This window comes from Gymnoscopelus braueri (assembly GCF_963280865.1).
Source record: "Gymnoscopelus braueri genome assembly, chromosome: 10".
In the NCBI taxonomy this organism is placed as follows: Eukaryota; Metazoa; Chordata; class Actinopteri; order Myctophiformes; family Myctophidae; genus Gymnoscopelus; species Gymnoscopelus braueri.
Genome location: NC_137611.1, coordinates 695008 through 712403, shown reverse-complemented (window position 1 = coordinate 712403; position 17396 = coordinate 695008). Strand labels below are relative to the sequence as shown.

The 17396-nt window shown below is 46.7% G+C and overlaps 1 protein-coding gene across 1 annotated transcript; it reads left to right on the top strand.

The window, feature by feature from the left end:
* Positions 1-348: 348 nt before the first annotated feature.
* Positions 349-15576, top strand: LOC308092931 (hyaluronan-binding protein 2-like). Its single transcript, XM_080439086.1, has 6 exons — positions 349-468; positions 1103-1298; positions 5852-6018; positions 8064-8195; positions 13537-13685; positions 15293-15576. Exons 1-6 carry the CDS (start codon positions 423-425, stop codon positions 15506-15508), a joined length of 906 nt encoding a protein of 301 aa, XP_080295212.1. The 5' UTR covers positions 349-422; the 3' UTR covers positions 15509-15576.
* Positions 15577-17396: the final 1820 nt, after the last annotated feature.

The following is a 17396-nucleotide window of genomic DNA, read 5'->3' as shown; positions in this document are numbered from 1 at the left end:
TGATTACACTCATATTCATTAATTCGATATTTTTCTCTTCAGCTCTCCAGGTTCAACCAACAGTCCACACAGCAGGTAAACAAACATGAACAAACAACGAAATCTCAGGTTTTTCCTCTAATCAAAGTAATATTGCCTTGTACTGTTTATTCTATTGTCTCTGTATAGAGTCTGGTGATGTCAGGTTGATGGGAGGAACCAGTAAATGTTCTGGTATACTGGAGGTGAAACATCAGGAAGAATGGAGACCAGCGGCTGATTCTACGTCAGACTGGAACATGGAGTCGTCAACTGTAGTGTGTAAACAGTTAGACTGTGGCTCTGCTGTTTCAAGAGATTGGACTGGTTCTAAACGTGAACCCGTATGGGTTATTACATCTTCCTGTGTTGGGTCTGAATCTTCACTGAGGGAGTGTGTAACAATGCAGTCTGGTAGATCTAGGGACAGACTGGAGGTGATCTGTTCAGGTAACAAACAATGACTTACGCATTGACACAATTCTATACTGTCTCTTATTTTGTCTGTCTGTCTGTCGTGTGATGCGAGAGTACGTACTAGCCAACACCTACTTGGGACACATCTATCCATCTATATGTCCTTTTGATTGATTGATTGAGTTATTGACAATAAATAAATAAACATTGGTTTATGTTTACCAGTTCTGGTGACTGATATTGGCCTTCTAATGTGTGAGGAGACACATTTCAGTTATTTTTGTATAATTTTTTGGGAAAAAGAAAACAAAAACAAAAAATAATGATACATGAAAAAGGTCATCTGAATCTAACATGGTTAAAATGGAGTTTGATGTTACAATGGGTTTGTATTGGAAGGGGTCGTGTATCATAAAATGAATATCGAATATCTAAATACTGAATCAAGCAACTTAAAAACTGTCTGATGTGCTCACAAAAGCCTGATTAGACATTAAAATGACACTAAACATGTTTGAAAGTGAAATATCCCTGTAAAGGTTTATTTACACATACTCATTAAATACACGCACATGCACACACACACACGCACACACACACACACACACACACATACACACACACAGACTGTTCTCTCTAGCTCATGTTATGTCTCCATCTTGTCCAGCCCTGTTCTCCCAGTGTGGCAGACCTGAGTCTGGTGATACGACCAGGATCGTCGGAGGCAGCGGGTCTCTTCCTGGACATCATCCATGGCAGGTGTCTCTGCAGCGCAGAACCACTGGCTCATCAGAACCGTTCACCCATGTATGTGGAGGCGTCCTCATTGCATCCTGTTGGGTCCTCACTGCTGCTCACTGCATGTAAGCTGCACTGAATTACTATTTTATGGTATATTACATTACATTGCATTACATTACAGTCAATTTAGCAGACGCTTTTATCCAAAGCAACTTACAATAAGTGCATTCAACATAGGTAGGGAAGGAAACTACTAATCACCAGAAGTCTTAAGTGCATTCTCTTCTAAAACAAGCAGCTAAGAGTATACATAGCGCTAAAGTAAAAGTGCAATATATAAGCTACCTACTTTCTTAAACAAAATCCAATGAATCAATAAAACAAGAGCTTGTAAAACTAGTTAACAAGTAGGTAAGGCGAAGAGGAAGGGTAGTGTTTTTTTCAGCCTGCGGTGAAAGATGGGCAGTGACTCTGCTGTCCTGACATCAGTGACTCTGTTGTCCTGACATCAGTGGGGAGTTCATTCCACCACTGTGGGGCCAGAACAGAAAAAAGCTGTGACCGTGTAGATTGGACAGAAGGACCACTGAGCGACGAAGCAACCAGTCGCCCTGAGGCAGCAGACCCAAGTGGTCGGGCAGGGGTGTAAGCCTCGACCATAGCCCGGAGGTAAGAAGGAGCTGTTCCTTTCACTGCCCTATAGGCTAGCACCAGGGTTTTAAACTGGATGCGGGGGGGAATGACAGGATCAGCTGGGTGTCATCGGCATAGCAGTGGTAGGAAAAGCCATGGGAGTGGATGACAGCACCAAGAGATGTACCGAGCCTTGGGGAACCCCAGTAGTGAGCCTGTTCTGACACAGACCCTCTCAGCATCACCTGGTAGGAGCGACCCGTCAGGTACGATGCAAACAGGGAGAGTGCAGAGCCTGAGACACCCATCCCCTCGAGGGTGGAGAGGAGGATCTGATGGTTCACCGTGTCAAACACTGCGGACAGGTCCAGGAGTATCAGGACGGAGGAGAGAGAGAGAGAGAGAGTTCGCTCTAGCGGCATGGAGCGACTCCGTCACTGCCAGGAGAGCAGTCTCGGTCGAGTGACCCACATTGAACCCAGACTCGTTGGAGTCCAGGAGGTTGTTCTGGTGGAGGTACGAGGACAGTTGTTTGAAGACAGCACGTTCAAGAGTTTTGGATAGGAAGGATAGAAGGGAAACCCGTCTATAGTTCTTGATCTCAGAGGGGTCAAGTGTCGGTTTCTTCAGGAGGGGGGTGACTCTGGCAGTCTTGAAAGTAGAGGGAAAGTAGCCAGATGTCAGAGAGGTGTTAATAAGGTGGGTCAGGAAGGGAAGGAGTTCAGGTACAGTGGATTGCAGCAGACTGGATGGGACCGGGTCCAGGGAGCATGAGGTGGGGCGACTAGAGGTAACAAGGAGAAGGAAAGGGGAGAAAAGTGGGATGGAGAGGGGGGGGGGGGAGTAGATGAAGGTAGAGAGGGAGGGGTGGAAGGCAGACAGACGGGTGTGGGTACTGTGCAGGGCACCAGCCGGGGGGAGAGAAGATGGATTGGATATTGTTCACCTTCTTGTCAAAGAAGTTGGCAAAATCGTCAGGGAGGAGGGACGAGGAGAGAGGAGAAATTTTCAAAGGGTTTTTTTAGGGTTGGTGCAGAAGAAAGCAGTTTTAGCAGCAGATAGAGAGGAGGAAAAAGTAGAAAGGAGAGATTGGAAGGTAAGAAGATCCTCCGGCAGGTTGCCATTTCTCCATTTGCGCTCAGCCGCTCTCAGCTCCGTCTCTCAGTCCGCACTGAGTCCGACAACCAGGGGGCAGGTGGAGTTTGGCGTGCAGGCCTGGTGGTGAGGGAACAGATGGTCCAGAGAAGAGGATAGAGTAGAGAAAAGAAGATTTGTGGCGGTATCAGGGGATAGAAGAGCGAAGGATTCGGGGGCAGGCAAAACTAACCATACAGCACTGATACTTTTAAGCAAAGTACAGCTACCTGGTAATACAAGAAAATATACTCAGGCTGGCTAGATGAGTCAGGCAGTTTACAGAGTTCCTCCAGAAGTTGGATAACACACGCGGTAATATGCAATGACAGAAAACACCCTGCCTCTGGATTCTTTTAGACAAATATGTCCTGAAGCCATAATGACTTTGAGTTCATTCAGCATTTATCAACCAGTGGGATCTGGACGGAACAGTAGGTTGTCATTGAGCTGCAAACGATAATAACAAAGAAATGAGGAATGTCCAAGAGTAAAAGGTGTATTCCATATCCATTAGTTCCACGCTTTTTTATGCTCAAACATAAAATAAAGAGACTTTAATGTAACTCAGAATAGAAGCAGCAACAACAAAAAACAGACCTGGTCCTCTGTTGGCCAGGTTCTTATCCTCTCCTCTCCTCCAGTAGAGGGTGACAAAGCACAAGTACATTGGACATGATGACACGTATATAAAGGCCACTACAGGCTTATTAAGATGCACTGCAATTAACTTAATGGTACCAGCTTCTATGAAGCCTATAATGCATTGTGGACATATCATGGTCTCCGCCAGGCCTAAGGCGTGGCCGAGACTATGTTTTTGCCCCTGTCTGTGTGTCCATGCGTCCGTCCATGTCTGTGAACAGCTAATCTTTGACACCGTTGGCCCGATCGACGTGAAACTGTGCACACACTCCCTGGAGGCCAGAGGAGGTCCTTGTACTCATTTGTCCAACTAGCACATCCGACCAACAGCCCTGCAGTATATTCTGTGATCCATGCCAGCATGTCGTGGTCCTCCTGCAGCACTGCAAGCTTCTCCACAAGCAGGACGGTGTTGAAGGCACACACAGGGCCTTCAACACTACCGCTGGGTGGACAATAAACCATCACCAGGACAACGCACAAGAACTCACAGGATGACACCAATAGCTCTATGTCTGAGTTACACTGTAGCCCATATCCATTTATTACTCCATATCCTGAAGACCAGTCTTTGTTAATGTAGACTGCTATGCCCCCCCTCTCTTCTTCAGCCCATCACTCTTCTCTGTCTGTCTGTCTGCCCTTCGTCTTCTTCTTTCGTGTATCGTCGTCATATGTCCAGCTCGGTGTCACAAAGCCACGCGCTCGTCTCTGGTCCCACTTGGAAGAGGTCAGCCTCAGAAGGAGGTCTGTACAGAGGACAGGTGGTGATTATATGTTCGGCAGTCTGCTCAGGCTCGCCACACTCCCATAATGCGCTGTCTGCCAGGCCCCACTCCTTCATGGACGATTTGAAGCGACCAACCCCAGTACGGAGGCGGTTCAGCAGGGTCCAATGCCGGCGTGGTAGATGTTCTCCTTCAACTCCATCTCCCGGGTCTTGGATGTGATGGTGCCAGACGTGTGGGCTCAGCCGACTCCCATTCCTGCTTCCAGGAAGTTGCTAGCCATGCCCTTGTAGATGTAGACAGGTCCTCAGGGATGGAACCAAGCATCTCTGGTGCTGTCCTGTTGTAGGGGTGACCGGACTTGTGTCTGCTTGGGGACGCTGCCTTACGGTGCGTTTTAACAGCGGGCGATCAGCGGGCGATCAGGATAGTATTTTCCGGAAGTGCATTATATGTCTATGAGAGCCGGCGACTACTGGCGAAGTGGGCGGGGGGGGCGATGAAAGATGGATTTTCTTTATCTTTTGGACGATGTCGCCCGGGATCGCCCGAGAGTCGCCCGCTGTTAAAACGTACTGTTAGTTGTTGCTTCGTGCAGGATATGTCTGTCTTGTTCTTAGGCTTTCCTTGCAAGTGCGAGGGTAGCGGCCTCTCGTCGGACACCGGCCGGGGCAATTCCCGCTAGGACTGGCAGGTAGGACACGGGGTGGGCTTCAAGCAGCCAGTTATGATCCGAAGGGCATTGTTGATGATAGGATCAACCTTCTTCACATGTGGGCTTCTACTCCAGACTGGGGCGCAGTATTCGGCAGCAGAGAACACCAGGGCGGCAGATAAGCGAGACCCTTGCTGTAGAAAACTAGACTAAAACTAAAACTTTTCAGATGACTAAAATATGACTAAAACTAAATCAAAATGTATTTATTTTTCAAAAGACTATAACTAAACTAAATAAAAAATGTTAACACTGATTACGACCAACGAATGGTCACGAAGATAAATGTTTTCCCTCTGTTCTCGCTTCTCCCTCACGTGATTTAACTTCTACCACTCCTTTCAACCATCAGTTCAAGAATAACATCCTTGGGTGACACAGAATGTTGTCCCTTGAAAGAGAGAAGCTCTTCTCTTGTGTCCTGGACGCTCCCCGCGCATCACGTACCAATCCAGACAGTGTCCCCACGGCGCGTCCATCCGCTTCTACCAGAATCTCCTTTCCTGGAAAACCACTGAAAACCACTGAATACCACTGATGGTTCTCCCCACGTCCTGTGTCCCGTGACCAAATACAGGGGTTTGTTTTTCTCGCACAGTGCTGTGCATCCCAAGGTCGTGTCTCCAATGTTTACATCGGCCGACACCATCGTCCTATTGTTTTAACGACCCCCCGGCAGTTAGATCAGAAAAGGATACAAGAAACCCGAGCAAAAACAATCGGCTAAAACAGGCAATTACCGACCTAACGTAACCTCTGCTATCTATATATCTATCTGGTTTGAAAGAAGATTGACTTTTATTTAACAATGTTTGTTCAGTAGTCACAACAGGTCCAAGGACATGCAGGTGGTCTTGGGGGGAGTTTACATTACGAGAAATGAAGACTCTGACCAGGTCATCCCTGTGGGGAGAGCCATCGTTCACCGGGATTACAGGCAATCAAGGTTCTCTGATGGTCATCTTTACGCTTCTCATAGTGACATTGGTAAGGCCATGAATTGACATACGTGTGTGCGTGCGTGCGTGCGTGCGTGCGTGCGCGCGCGCCCGTCCGTCCGTCCGTCCGTCCGTCCGTCCGTCCATCCCTGCTTGATCGCAGCTAAACTGTGCACACACACACCCTGGATACCAATTCAGAACCTCTGCCCCAAATTGTTCTCAGCAGCCTTCTGGTGGGCCTGTGTGTGCGCGTGCCTGCCTTCTGGTCGCTTTTTTGCAGAACACATTTTTTGACAGTACTCCTACAGATGTTGTCTAAACGTCATACAAATCGGTACACAGTATCTCTATAGTCATTAATCGAAACGAGTCTTTCAGATTTTTCATATTCCATCTTGATTGGCTAAGAATGGCTTCCAAAGTTTGCAGGAGTGCTCTGTTTTGAACAAAATGCCATAGCGCGCAATTTCCGTACAAAATTGCACGTATATTCCCACTAGGCCAAGGAAGAAATGCCACTAGATTTGTTTTCGAATCAGCCTCATGGTGGCGCTATAACAGGCCAAGTTGTGTTTTTACCTATAACTGCACCGATCTGTGTAAAACTTTGTAAGTGCACTCCCTAGATGTCAAGGAAAAACCTTTCACAGTCAGAACATCTGAACTAGTTCACAGAGAGCCTGTTTAAAGGACTCATACGCCCCATGCTTCCCCCCCCCCTTGACCCCCTGCAATTTGCGTATCGAGCCAACAGGAGCACAGAAGATGCCATCGCCCATGTCCTCCTCACGGCCCAATTCTTATGGGGGCTCTATTTTATGACGTCACGGCACGTGCACGCGCGCGGGCACGTGCACATAGCCACTCAGCTCAGTGCTAGTTGAAATACTGTATTCAACATGTGATAATTAATGTAATTATATTTCTTATTATTTTGTTGCATTGTTAATTTGTTTTATTTTTGTTTAAATTAATTAATTATTTTATTTTCCTTTTAGTTTTATATAAAAGCCCTTTACATAGACTCACCCACACATAAGTAGTTAAAATAGTCAGACAACTTGTCTTTGTCTTGTCTCAGAGAACTGGGTCCTCTGCTAAGCGATCCCCTTCACACTCTGCAGTGCAGAGACTGTTGTCTCTCATTGTGAGAGGAATGTAACACATTCAATTCAAGTCCATGGCTTTTCTCGATTAGCCTAATGTTATGCAAAGCAGCCAGGTAGAGGCTATTGAGAACGGCTCGCCGCTGACGGCGCGAACCTTGAGAGGCTATTGTTTAAACTTTAAGGTGTTAAAGACCGCCGCTGACGGTGCGTGCATGTGGAGCATGCGTGAGCCCCCAGCCCTGTCAGAACTAAGGGGTCGCCGACCCCCTAGAGCTCACCCCTGACTGTATGACTGGATCCTGGACTTCCTGACGGACCGCCCCCAGTTCTAGCAGTTCAAATACCTGGGGATGAATATTGAGAAGGACCTGACTTGGGACTGCCATGTCACTGCAGTCGTCAAAAAGTCTGGAGAACCTCTACACCCAGAGCTGTATAGTCTGGAGGAACTCTTCACCCAGAGCTGCCTCAACAAATCCCTGAGGATCATTAAAGCCCCCCATAGAAGACTCTTCTCTCCTCTAAAGACCAAAAGAGTGTAGGGATACAAGATCCCCCCATAATAGCGCACACTAGCAGGTTGAGGAACTTTTTTTTTCCACACAGGCCATCAGACTGTTACATAACGGTGAAAAGTGACTGTGCAATAACCCTCTTTTGCACTATGCACTTTCATTGATTGATATTCTTGCCCTGTTTTTATTGTGCAAGTGTTTTAGGTTGTTTTATTGGAGCTTCCGAGCGTGCGTTCTTCACTTGTATGTACCTAACCAGTCTAAGTGACAATAAAGTGAATCTGAATCTGGTCATTGGTTTATCTATGATCCTAGATTATTGAGGCACTACTCTGTCTCTATGTATTTGATGTATTACCTTGTGTTTACCTTGCTTACTGTAAATCACTAATGGATTAAGAGTGTCTGCTAAATGCTTAAATTGTAAATTGTTGTCAGATATGCTAATGAACCATTCTGTGTGTCAGCTTTACTTCAGCTGAATGTCACCCAAAGTCCTCTCTGTGCCGTGGAAACCCGCCATGTTAAAACTGCCTGTCTGCCAAACCAGCTCTTCCCTGATGGCAAGGAGTGTGTGGTCTCTGGATGGGGTCTCACTGGTATGTATCTATCTACACATTACACTGATCTGATTCACTGGTATGTATCTATCTACACATTACACTGATCTGAATCACTGGTATGTATCTATCTACACATTACACTGATCTGAATCACTGGTATGTATCTATCTACACATTACCACTGATCTGAATCACTGGTATGTATCTATCTACACATTACCACTGATCTGAATCACTGGTATGTATCTATCTACACATTACCACTGATCTGAATCACTGGTATGTATCTATCTACACATTACACTGATCTGAATCACTGGTATGTATCTATCTACACATTACACTGATCTGAATCACTGGTATGTATCTATCTACTAGCAAAGACCACACTATCAAACAGAGAATCGATTGTGTTGTATTTATTGAATTGAATTGTTGGTTGGAATGGAGACAGGGGAATGCATTGATTGTGTGTGGTGCCACTGTGGGAGGAAGATGGGGTTAGGGGGTTGTTGGGTTGAGGAGAAGGGGCGCCTTAGTGTGAAAGGCGTGGTCGGGGGCCTGATGGGGATGAGGGGTTGTAGGGGGTCCCGTTGTTGGGAGTGTGTGAGGAAGGTGGGCGTGAAGGGGGGAAAGGGAAGAGGGGTGGAGGATGGGTGGAGGATGTAGTGAGATGGGTGGAGGATGTAGTGAGATGAAGGTGGTAGGATGGAGGCGGGATGATGTGGTTGGGCGGCGACTAAGTGAGTGGGTGAAGGGGAGGAGGGAGGGATGAGTGGTGGGATGAGGGGCCTGATGGAGGTGATGGGGAGGGGGATGAAAGGGGAAGAGGGGAGGTAGGGAGGAGGGATGGAGAGGAGTGGGCGGGGGGCTGGGCGGTCTGGGGCATGGACCCTGGGTACTTTGGCTTTGGGGCCCGTGGTCTGTCGGCGACCTGGTCGCGCCGAGACCCCAAAAAATGGTGCAGTATTTCAACGGATGAGTGCGATGTGGGCTTGGAGGAGGTCGTGGGAGTTGGAGCGTATGTAAGTGTGGTGCTTGTGATGACCACCTACCCAGGATTTGTATGATGTGTTCGGGGACGCCTTTCCGGGAGGCTGTGGAGGCTGCGCCTATGCGGAATGAGTGGCCCGAGAAGTGGTCGGCGGCGTAGCCGGCTTTGGTGAGAACGGAGAGGAGGTGGTGGTGGAACCAGGTGCGAGTGACTACGGAACCGGATTCTGAGATAAACAGAGGGTCGGATGGTGAGGCGTTTTGTGACTGTCGGATGGAGAGGTGGCGGACGAGTGGTTCGTATGGGCTGAGGGGTGAGTCTAGTTTGAATAGGTGAATGGGGGTGGATGTTCCGAACTGGTCAGTCTTACTGTGCTTGAGGGTGTAGATGAGGGTGGATGGGCTGAGTATGGATAGGTCGGACAGACAGGGGTGGCGAGCTGGGTCGAACCTAGTGTTGGTGGATGTGAATTCGGAGCAGCAGAGGAATCCGTAGAACGCCAGGAGGAATAGGGACTCGAGTGTGGAGTTGGTGAGTGGGTCTGAGTGACCGGAACGGAGGACGGTGATGCAGTTGTCGAGGATGTTGTCTGTGAGGGGTTGACGGCTAGGAGGGTGGTGAGGCTTGTGGCGTTTGATGCCTTTAAGCAGCAGTGTGACGTGCGGGTGCACGTGAAAGGGGTGAGCGGCGCCGGTGAGGTGTTTGACAATGAAATTGATGCCGGACATGTAAACTCGGATGGTGGATGAGTGCATGGACCGGGAGTAGTGGCAGTGGCTGATGTATGATGTGAGAGTGCCCAGGTCTAGTGACGGGAAGTGCAGGGCGAAGGTGGCATGGAACAGCTGGAAGTTCTTCCAGGCAGGATGGCTTGTTGTGCGTGGAGGATGAGATAGCCGAGCGAGTGATTCAGGGGAAGGTCATGTGCGAATATGGAGGTACCGGAGTGGGATGGGAGTCTGCTTCTGGAGCCAAGTGCCCGAATTTCTGCAAGAGAGAACGAGAAAGTGAGTCAGCGATAGTGTTGAGGTGACCGGGGACGTGGGCGGCGCGGATGATAAAATTGTGAGTGACGGTGATCCAGGTAAGTCGACGGAGGAGTGCCATGATGGGGAGTGAGGAGGAGCGACCTTTGTTTATGATGTTGACGGTGGCTTGGTTGTCAGTGTGTATTAGGACGGAGCGGCTGGTCCACAAAGGGAAGCCGCTACCACAATTGGGTAGAGCTCAAACATAGCGGAGGAATGGCCGGAGTCGCACTGGGGATCTAACATCTCCTCCGGCCATTCCTCCGCGAACCATCTGCCTTGGTAATACCCTCCGTAGCCTACGGAGGGGGCGGCGTCTGTGAATAGTTGTAGGTCCTCTGGTGAGGAGTGGAAATCGTCGTAAAAGAAACTAATGCCGTTCCAATTCTGTAATAAATTGTGCCAGAGGCAGAGCTCCATTTTACATTCCGGGGAAGATGGTGACTTGATTATGGAGGGCTGGAACGGAGGAGGCTAGTGAGAGGAGGTGAGAGATGAATGAGCGGCCTTGGGGGATGATGCTGGTGGCGAAATTGAGGTGACCTAGGAGTGAGAGGAGTTGCTGCTTGGTGCTCGAGGGGGTGTCTGCGAAGTTGCCAATGATTAGGGTGATCCTGTGTAATCTTTCCAGGGGGAGTGAGGCTTGGAAGGTGATGGTGTCTAGGTTAATGCCGAGGAATTCGAGGCTAGTGGCGGGGCCCTCTGTTTTGTCCTCGGCGAGGGGAACGCCGAGAGCTGTAAAGGCCGTTTTGATTGAAAGCAGAGTACGTGCGGGGGGGGGGATGATGGAAAGTTGACGGATAGAAAGTCGTCTAGGAGGTGGACGAGGAATGGGATTTTATAATTATTCAGGAGAATCCGGCAGAGCAGCTCTGAGAGGTTGTCGAACAGCTTAGGGCTGCTTTTGCAGCCAAAGGTGAGTCTGACAGCGAAGTAGTACTTCCCCCTCCAGCAGACTCCGAACAGGTGCCAGGAGTCTGGGTGGAGGGGGAGCACTTTGAAAGCCGACGTAATGTCGGCTTTGGCAAGCCAGGCCCTGCGGCCGGCTAGACGGATGAGGGAGATGGCGTGAGCGACGGTGGAATATTGGAGGGAGAAATCTGAACTGGGGATGAGGCTGTTAATGCTGGCGACTGAGGAACCGTGGGGGGATGAGAGGTCTACGATTAACCTTTTCTTACCTATTTCCGAGTGGCTATGCCAACGGGGCTGATTCTGTAGGTGGGGAATGGGGGGGAAGTGAAGGGGCCTATCATAAAGCCCTGGTCGACTTCCTTGGTGATTAAGGTGTCGACGGTGTCCGGGTCGGTTATGGCAGATTGTAGGTTGTTGCAGGTGTGGGATGTGTCTGGGTGTGTGATGAGGCCGGGGGAGAAAACGTGGTTGAGGCCGTCTATGAAAAACCGGGTGGGAGGCTAATTCTAAGGCTATGGTGGGGATGTTAATGGGAGTGACGAGGTGCTCCGTTAGTCAGCTGGCTGAGGGCTTGGTGGGATTGTGGGGACAGGTGGGGCGGGAGTGTGCTCCACTGCAGAATGTGCAGACGTGCAACATCTTATCTGAATCACTGGTATGTATCTATCTACACATTACACTGATCTGAATCACTGGTATGTATCTATCTACACATTACACTGATCTGAATCACTGGTATGTATCTATCTACACATTACACTGATCTGAATCACTGGTATGTATCTATCTACACATTACACTGATCTGAATCACTGGTATGTATCCATCTACACATTACACTGATCTGAATCACTGGTATGTATCTATCTACACATTACACTGATCTGAATCACTGGTATGTATCCATCTACACATTACACTGATCTGAATCACTGGTATGTATCTATCTACACATTACACTGATCTGAATCACTGGTATGTATCTATCTACACATTACACTGATCTGAATCACTGGTATGTATCTATCTACACATTACACTGATCTGAATCACTGGTATGTATCCATCTACACATTACACTGATCTGAATCACTGGTATGTATCTATCTACACATTACACTGATCTGATTCACTGGTATGTATCTATCTACACATTATCACTGATCTGAATCAACCTCATACCATATGTCATGAACTGACTCAAATCATGACAAAAGTGGGAGACAACACACAGGATTTAACTTTAAAGTTATTTTATTATAACTAAAACCAACAAACTTTACAAAAATGTACAACTTGGTGTGAGTAGTCAGTGGTATCAGTAGTGTAGTGCATGTATGGATGTGTGAAAGTGTAGTGTATGTGCAAGTGAAAAAGCAACCAAACAAAACTGTTGCCTGGTAGGAGAGAGAGGGAATGATTTTGGCCTGCTTAAATACTCCAGGGATGAGTGGAGTCAGGTGTGTCTCATCCCATAGACACACCCCTGGCAGGCTGGCCCTCTCCTCCTACACAGGACAGAAAAGAACCACTCATTAGGACCAAATGCAAACCAAACACAGAACAAAACCTATGACCACAAATGTAGTGAAGGGGTCATCACACCGAATGACAAAGTCAGACGGATAATAAACCTGAGTTGGAGTTCGGAGGTTTGACCAACAGTTTGATGATCCAATGGAGTTAGGAGGTTTAGTCAGAAGAGCTTTGTTCAAAATGTGTAAAACACACACACAGACTTAAAGGGTGTTCTAAAAGCACTGATTTATTAAAGAAAATAAAAACAGTTGAATAACAGAGATTCGGCCCGGCAGCAAGTATTTGGATGTACAAATATGTGCAGGCAACGCTGAGTCTCAAACCTCACGTCACCAGGCTGTTATACACGTAGGAGAAAGGTTGAGTCTGACAAATTCTATTGTATGACAGTGACATCACTGATGAATCATTGGAATCTGTCTGGCTGTACTGAACAGCTGTACTGAACAGCTGTGCTGAACAGAACAGCTGTACTGAACAGCTGTGCTGAACAGCTGTGCTGAACAGCTGTGCTGAACAGCTGTAATGAACAGCTGTGCTGAACAGCTGTGCTGAACAGCTGTGCTGAACAGCTTTGCTGAACAGCTGTATTGAACAGCTGTAATGAACAGCTCTACTGAACAGCTGTACTGAACAGCTGTATTGAACAGCTGTAATGAACAGCTCTGCTGTATCTCTCTCACCAACACAACTTCTGTGTGACAGTGAATCATGTCTGAGATAAAACTATTTCCTCCTCATAAAGGTTCCTGTCTCATCTATTCCCCTCTATTCTTTAATCAATCTATTTCTTTACCAATGGAAACATAAGTTTACATTTATTTTGTAAGTAACATTTTGCAGCATGTGTCAAGTTTGTCTCTCTTTGTCTCTTTTTCCTCTCTGTGTTCTTGAAACTCAGGGAATAACAAACGTTCAAACAGACTGTTGGGAGGCAAGGCTCCGTTGATCTCTAAGCAGAGCTGCATGGATCCACGTGTCTATGGAAGCCGACTGGATGACGGCATGATCTGTGCAGGATACATGAAGGGAGGAGTTGACGCCTGCCAAGTGAGTGTGTGTGTGTGTGTGTGTGTGTGTGTGTGTGGCAGTGAGGAGCAGAGTCACATGACTGACGGAGGCGACCTGTATCGTGGCCGCCAAATTACAGGGGGCACGCTGCCACTCAAAGTGACCAATCACAGCGTGTTGACTACTGGCCAATCACAGCACGTCTTTTCCGGGACTTGTCAGAATCTAGTTGTCCCGCCCCCACCTGCCACTGATTGGCCTACCGAACGTTCCCTTCTGTGACGCACGCGGAAGCCCCCCCCCCCCCCCTCCAATATGGCGCCTGAGATACAGACGCCTCAGAGCCAGAGCAGGCGTCTGTCTACCTTATATATGTCTATGAGCAGAGAGAAAGGCCAGAGTAGAGGAGCTCAGATGAGAGCAGAGAGATGGAGAAATCAAATCAGACCAGAGTAGAGGAGCTCAGATGAAAGCAGAGTGATGGAGAAATCAAATCAGACCAGAGTAGAGGAGCTCAGATGAAAGCAGAGAGATGGAGAAATCAGACCAGAGTAGAGGAGCTCAGATGAAAGCAGAGTGATGGAGAAATCAGACCAGAGTAGAGGAGCTCAGATGAAAGCAGAGTGATGGAGAAATCAGACCAGAGTAGAGGAGCTCAGATGAAAGCAGAGTGATGGAGAAATCAGACCAGAGTAGAGGAGCTCAGATGAAAGCAGAGTGATGGAGAAATCAGACCAGATTTACAGAATCAGAAACTTCAGAACCGACATGTCTGGGCTGTTAGAACTACACACTTCACAACTCTATATGCTGAATAATCAAATGATGTAAATAATTAGATATATTTATTTATCTACCTCTACCTACCTACCTACCTACTCACCTACCCACTTATTGACCAAAGCAAATGTACAACAACACAAAAGTGCACAGTCGTAGTCAAAAGGATAACACAAAAAAAAGCCCTAGGTCTTATTTCCATTGTGGTTCCATTGATTCTCACAAGATAAATAAAAGTATGATCTGGACAAACTGCCATTCCGCAGCCTTTTTCGAGAGGACTTAAAGCTAACCACTTGATGTCTGCAGGAAAACCATTCAACATGACTGCTGCAGAATACAAAACTTGTCATTTCCCATACAAGATTTAAACATGCATGCATGGCACACAATTAGTGGAGCTACCTCTGGTGGGATAGTTATGAACATCCCTGACCCTGGAAAAGTAGTTGCATAAATATTTGGGAGCAGCGTTATTTACAATACTGTGAACCATATACAGTTTTATAAGAGAGACCTTCTCCTCCACTCTAAGCTACAGGCTGGCAAAGGGACAGGGAGGAGATGAGTTCTTGAATGGAGATATCGTTCCTGATATGAATTGTTCTATGGATTTAGAAACTGAACACAGAACAGATACAGGGCGATACTTGATTGATGAAGGATGTGTTAGATATCAATCCATGTTGTGTATCCCAGTGTGTGCATCTTATAGGCCAAGAGGAAGCCACTCAGTGAGTGTTGGCATTTAGGCTTTAATAATGTCCTTTGTAGTTACATCAATAAACTGCCAATTAAGTATTCTATCTATCTATTCTGGTTAAAGTATTTATAATGACTCTGTATTAAACTGGTTGTCTTTACAGGGTGATTCAGGTGGTCCTCTGATGTGTGAACAGGGTGGGATTCACTACGTCACTGGTTTGGTGAGCTGGGGTCCTCGATGTGATGTGAGCAACAGGCCTGGTGTCTACGCCAACGTCTACAGATATGTGGACTGGATTAATGAGAAAAGGTCTAATGACCATATTGATACATCTTATGATTACTCTTATGATGAGGACCATACCTCCATTGAGTGATAAATGATAAGCAAGCATGTTGTAAGAGAGGTTAAAGTTCACCTTCATGCAGAAATGACACAATAAATGATGTTGTAATTAGCAAGTAACTGAGTATGCTGCTAATGTTACTAGAGATATTAAGTTGGTAGTAATGCATAATACTGGGTGAATGTGTGAATGTAATGAGCAATCTATGTAAAGCGCTTTGGATAAAAGCGCTTTATAAATGCACAATATACCATATATATTAAGTTGATAATAATGCATAATACAATGTTACTAGAGATATTAAGTTGATAATAATGCATAATGCAATGTTACTAGAGATATTAAGTTGATAATAATGCATAATACAATGTTACTAGAGATATTAAGTTGATAATAATGCATAATACAATGTTACTAGAGATATTAAGTTGATATTAACGGTGCTTGCTCGTGGGGTAATTAATGGGTGAATGGTTTATCGGTGTTGACCTGCTGTTAAGTTCCATTAGAAAGAAGATCCATAAAATTGACTTGATTGAGTAATTGTAATACTTCCTTAAAGCACAATGGAACATTTTGATAATTTTGTTTAGAGTAACTATGAATAAAAGTTGATTCTAAAACGGCTAGTCCCATTCATTGATTCTTATTGATTGGTTTCTGTTTAGTAGATGTGATAAAACAGACTATATTCTGATAGCTCTGAGAATCTCTAATAAAAACAGCAACTGTCTGTAGACAAACATAAATTAATTAAGCCAAATTATGATAGAAAAAGGTTTATTCCATGAGAAAGTCTCTTAGCAAGTGTCGAGATAAATTTGAGTTCGGAGATTTCTGACCGTGAAAGTCGATAGCAGAATCCTTGACCTTGACCAATCATGGAGCCCAAAACCAGAGCGGCGTTCTTCTCTGTGGCTGAACAGCAGCACTGCAGCCGCTCATGGAATCATATGAGGAAGTAAAATGTATAATAAGCAAGAAAGGAAACAAGGCCGCAATAAATATAGATCCAGGGAGAAAGCGTGGCAAAGTATTGCCGACAAATTATTAAGTCGTCCAAAAATATATAGAATTTATATACACCCCCCCCCCCCCCCCGTAGTAACTCGACCCCCCAGGCCCTGGACCCCCTGTTGAAGACCTCTGGTGAAGACCTCTGGTGAAGTGGGGGAAACATAAACAGCTTAAAGTTTGAACTGAAGTAAAGTTTAGTTTTTAAAGATTCATTCTCAGCTTTCAGCTCCATGTAGCTGTTATGCTGACATCTAGTGGGTGATGTGGAGAACTACACATGTCTTCTATACATTGATTCAGTGGTTCTCAAACCTTTTCATGTCAAGGACCCCCAGAGGACCCCCAAAGGACCCTCAAAGGACCCCCAGAGGACCCCCAAAGGACCCTCTAAGCCAAGGCCAAAGGACCCCCAAAGGACCGCCAAAGGACCCTCTAAGCCAAGGCCAAAGGACTCCCAAAGGACCCCCAAAAGACCCTCTAAGCCAAGGCCAAAGGACTCCCAAAGGACCCCCAAAAGACCCTCTAAGCCAAGGCCAAAGGACCCTCTAAGCCAAGGCCAAAGGACCCCCAAAGGACCCCCAAAGGACCGCCAAAGGACCCTCTAAGCCAAGGCCACAGGACCCCCAAAGGACCCCCAAATTGACACTTATTAGCCCGCAGACCCCCGTTTGAAAAGACTGAGAGTGTACACATGTTCCATGTGTACACTCTCAGAGTCACAGGTCCATTTGGTTCCTAACTATCTACTTTTTTATCTGGGGACCCCTGGAACTCCCTCAAGGACCCCTGGGGGTCCTCGAGGACCACCGTGTGTGTGTGTGTGTGTGTGTGGATGGGGGTCTGATACATATATTTTTATTTTATTTTAAAGGCTATACGTATTTATGTTGAATAAGTTTCC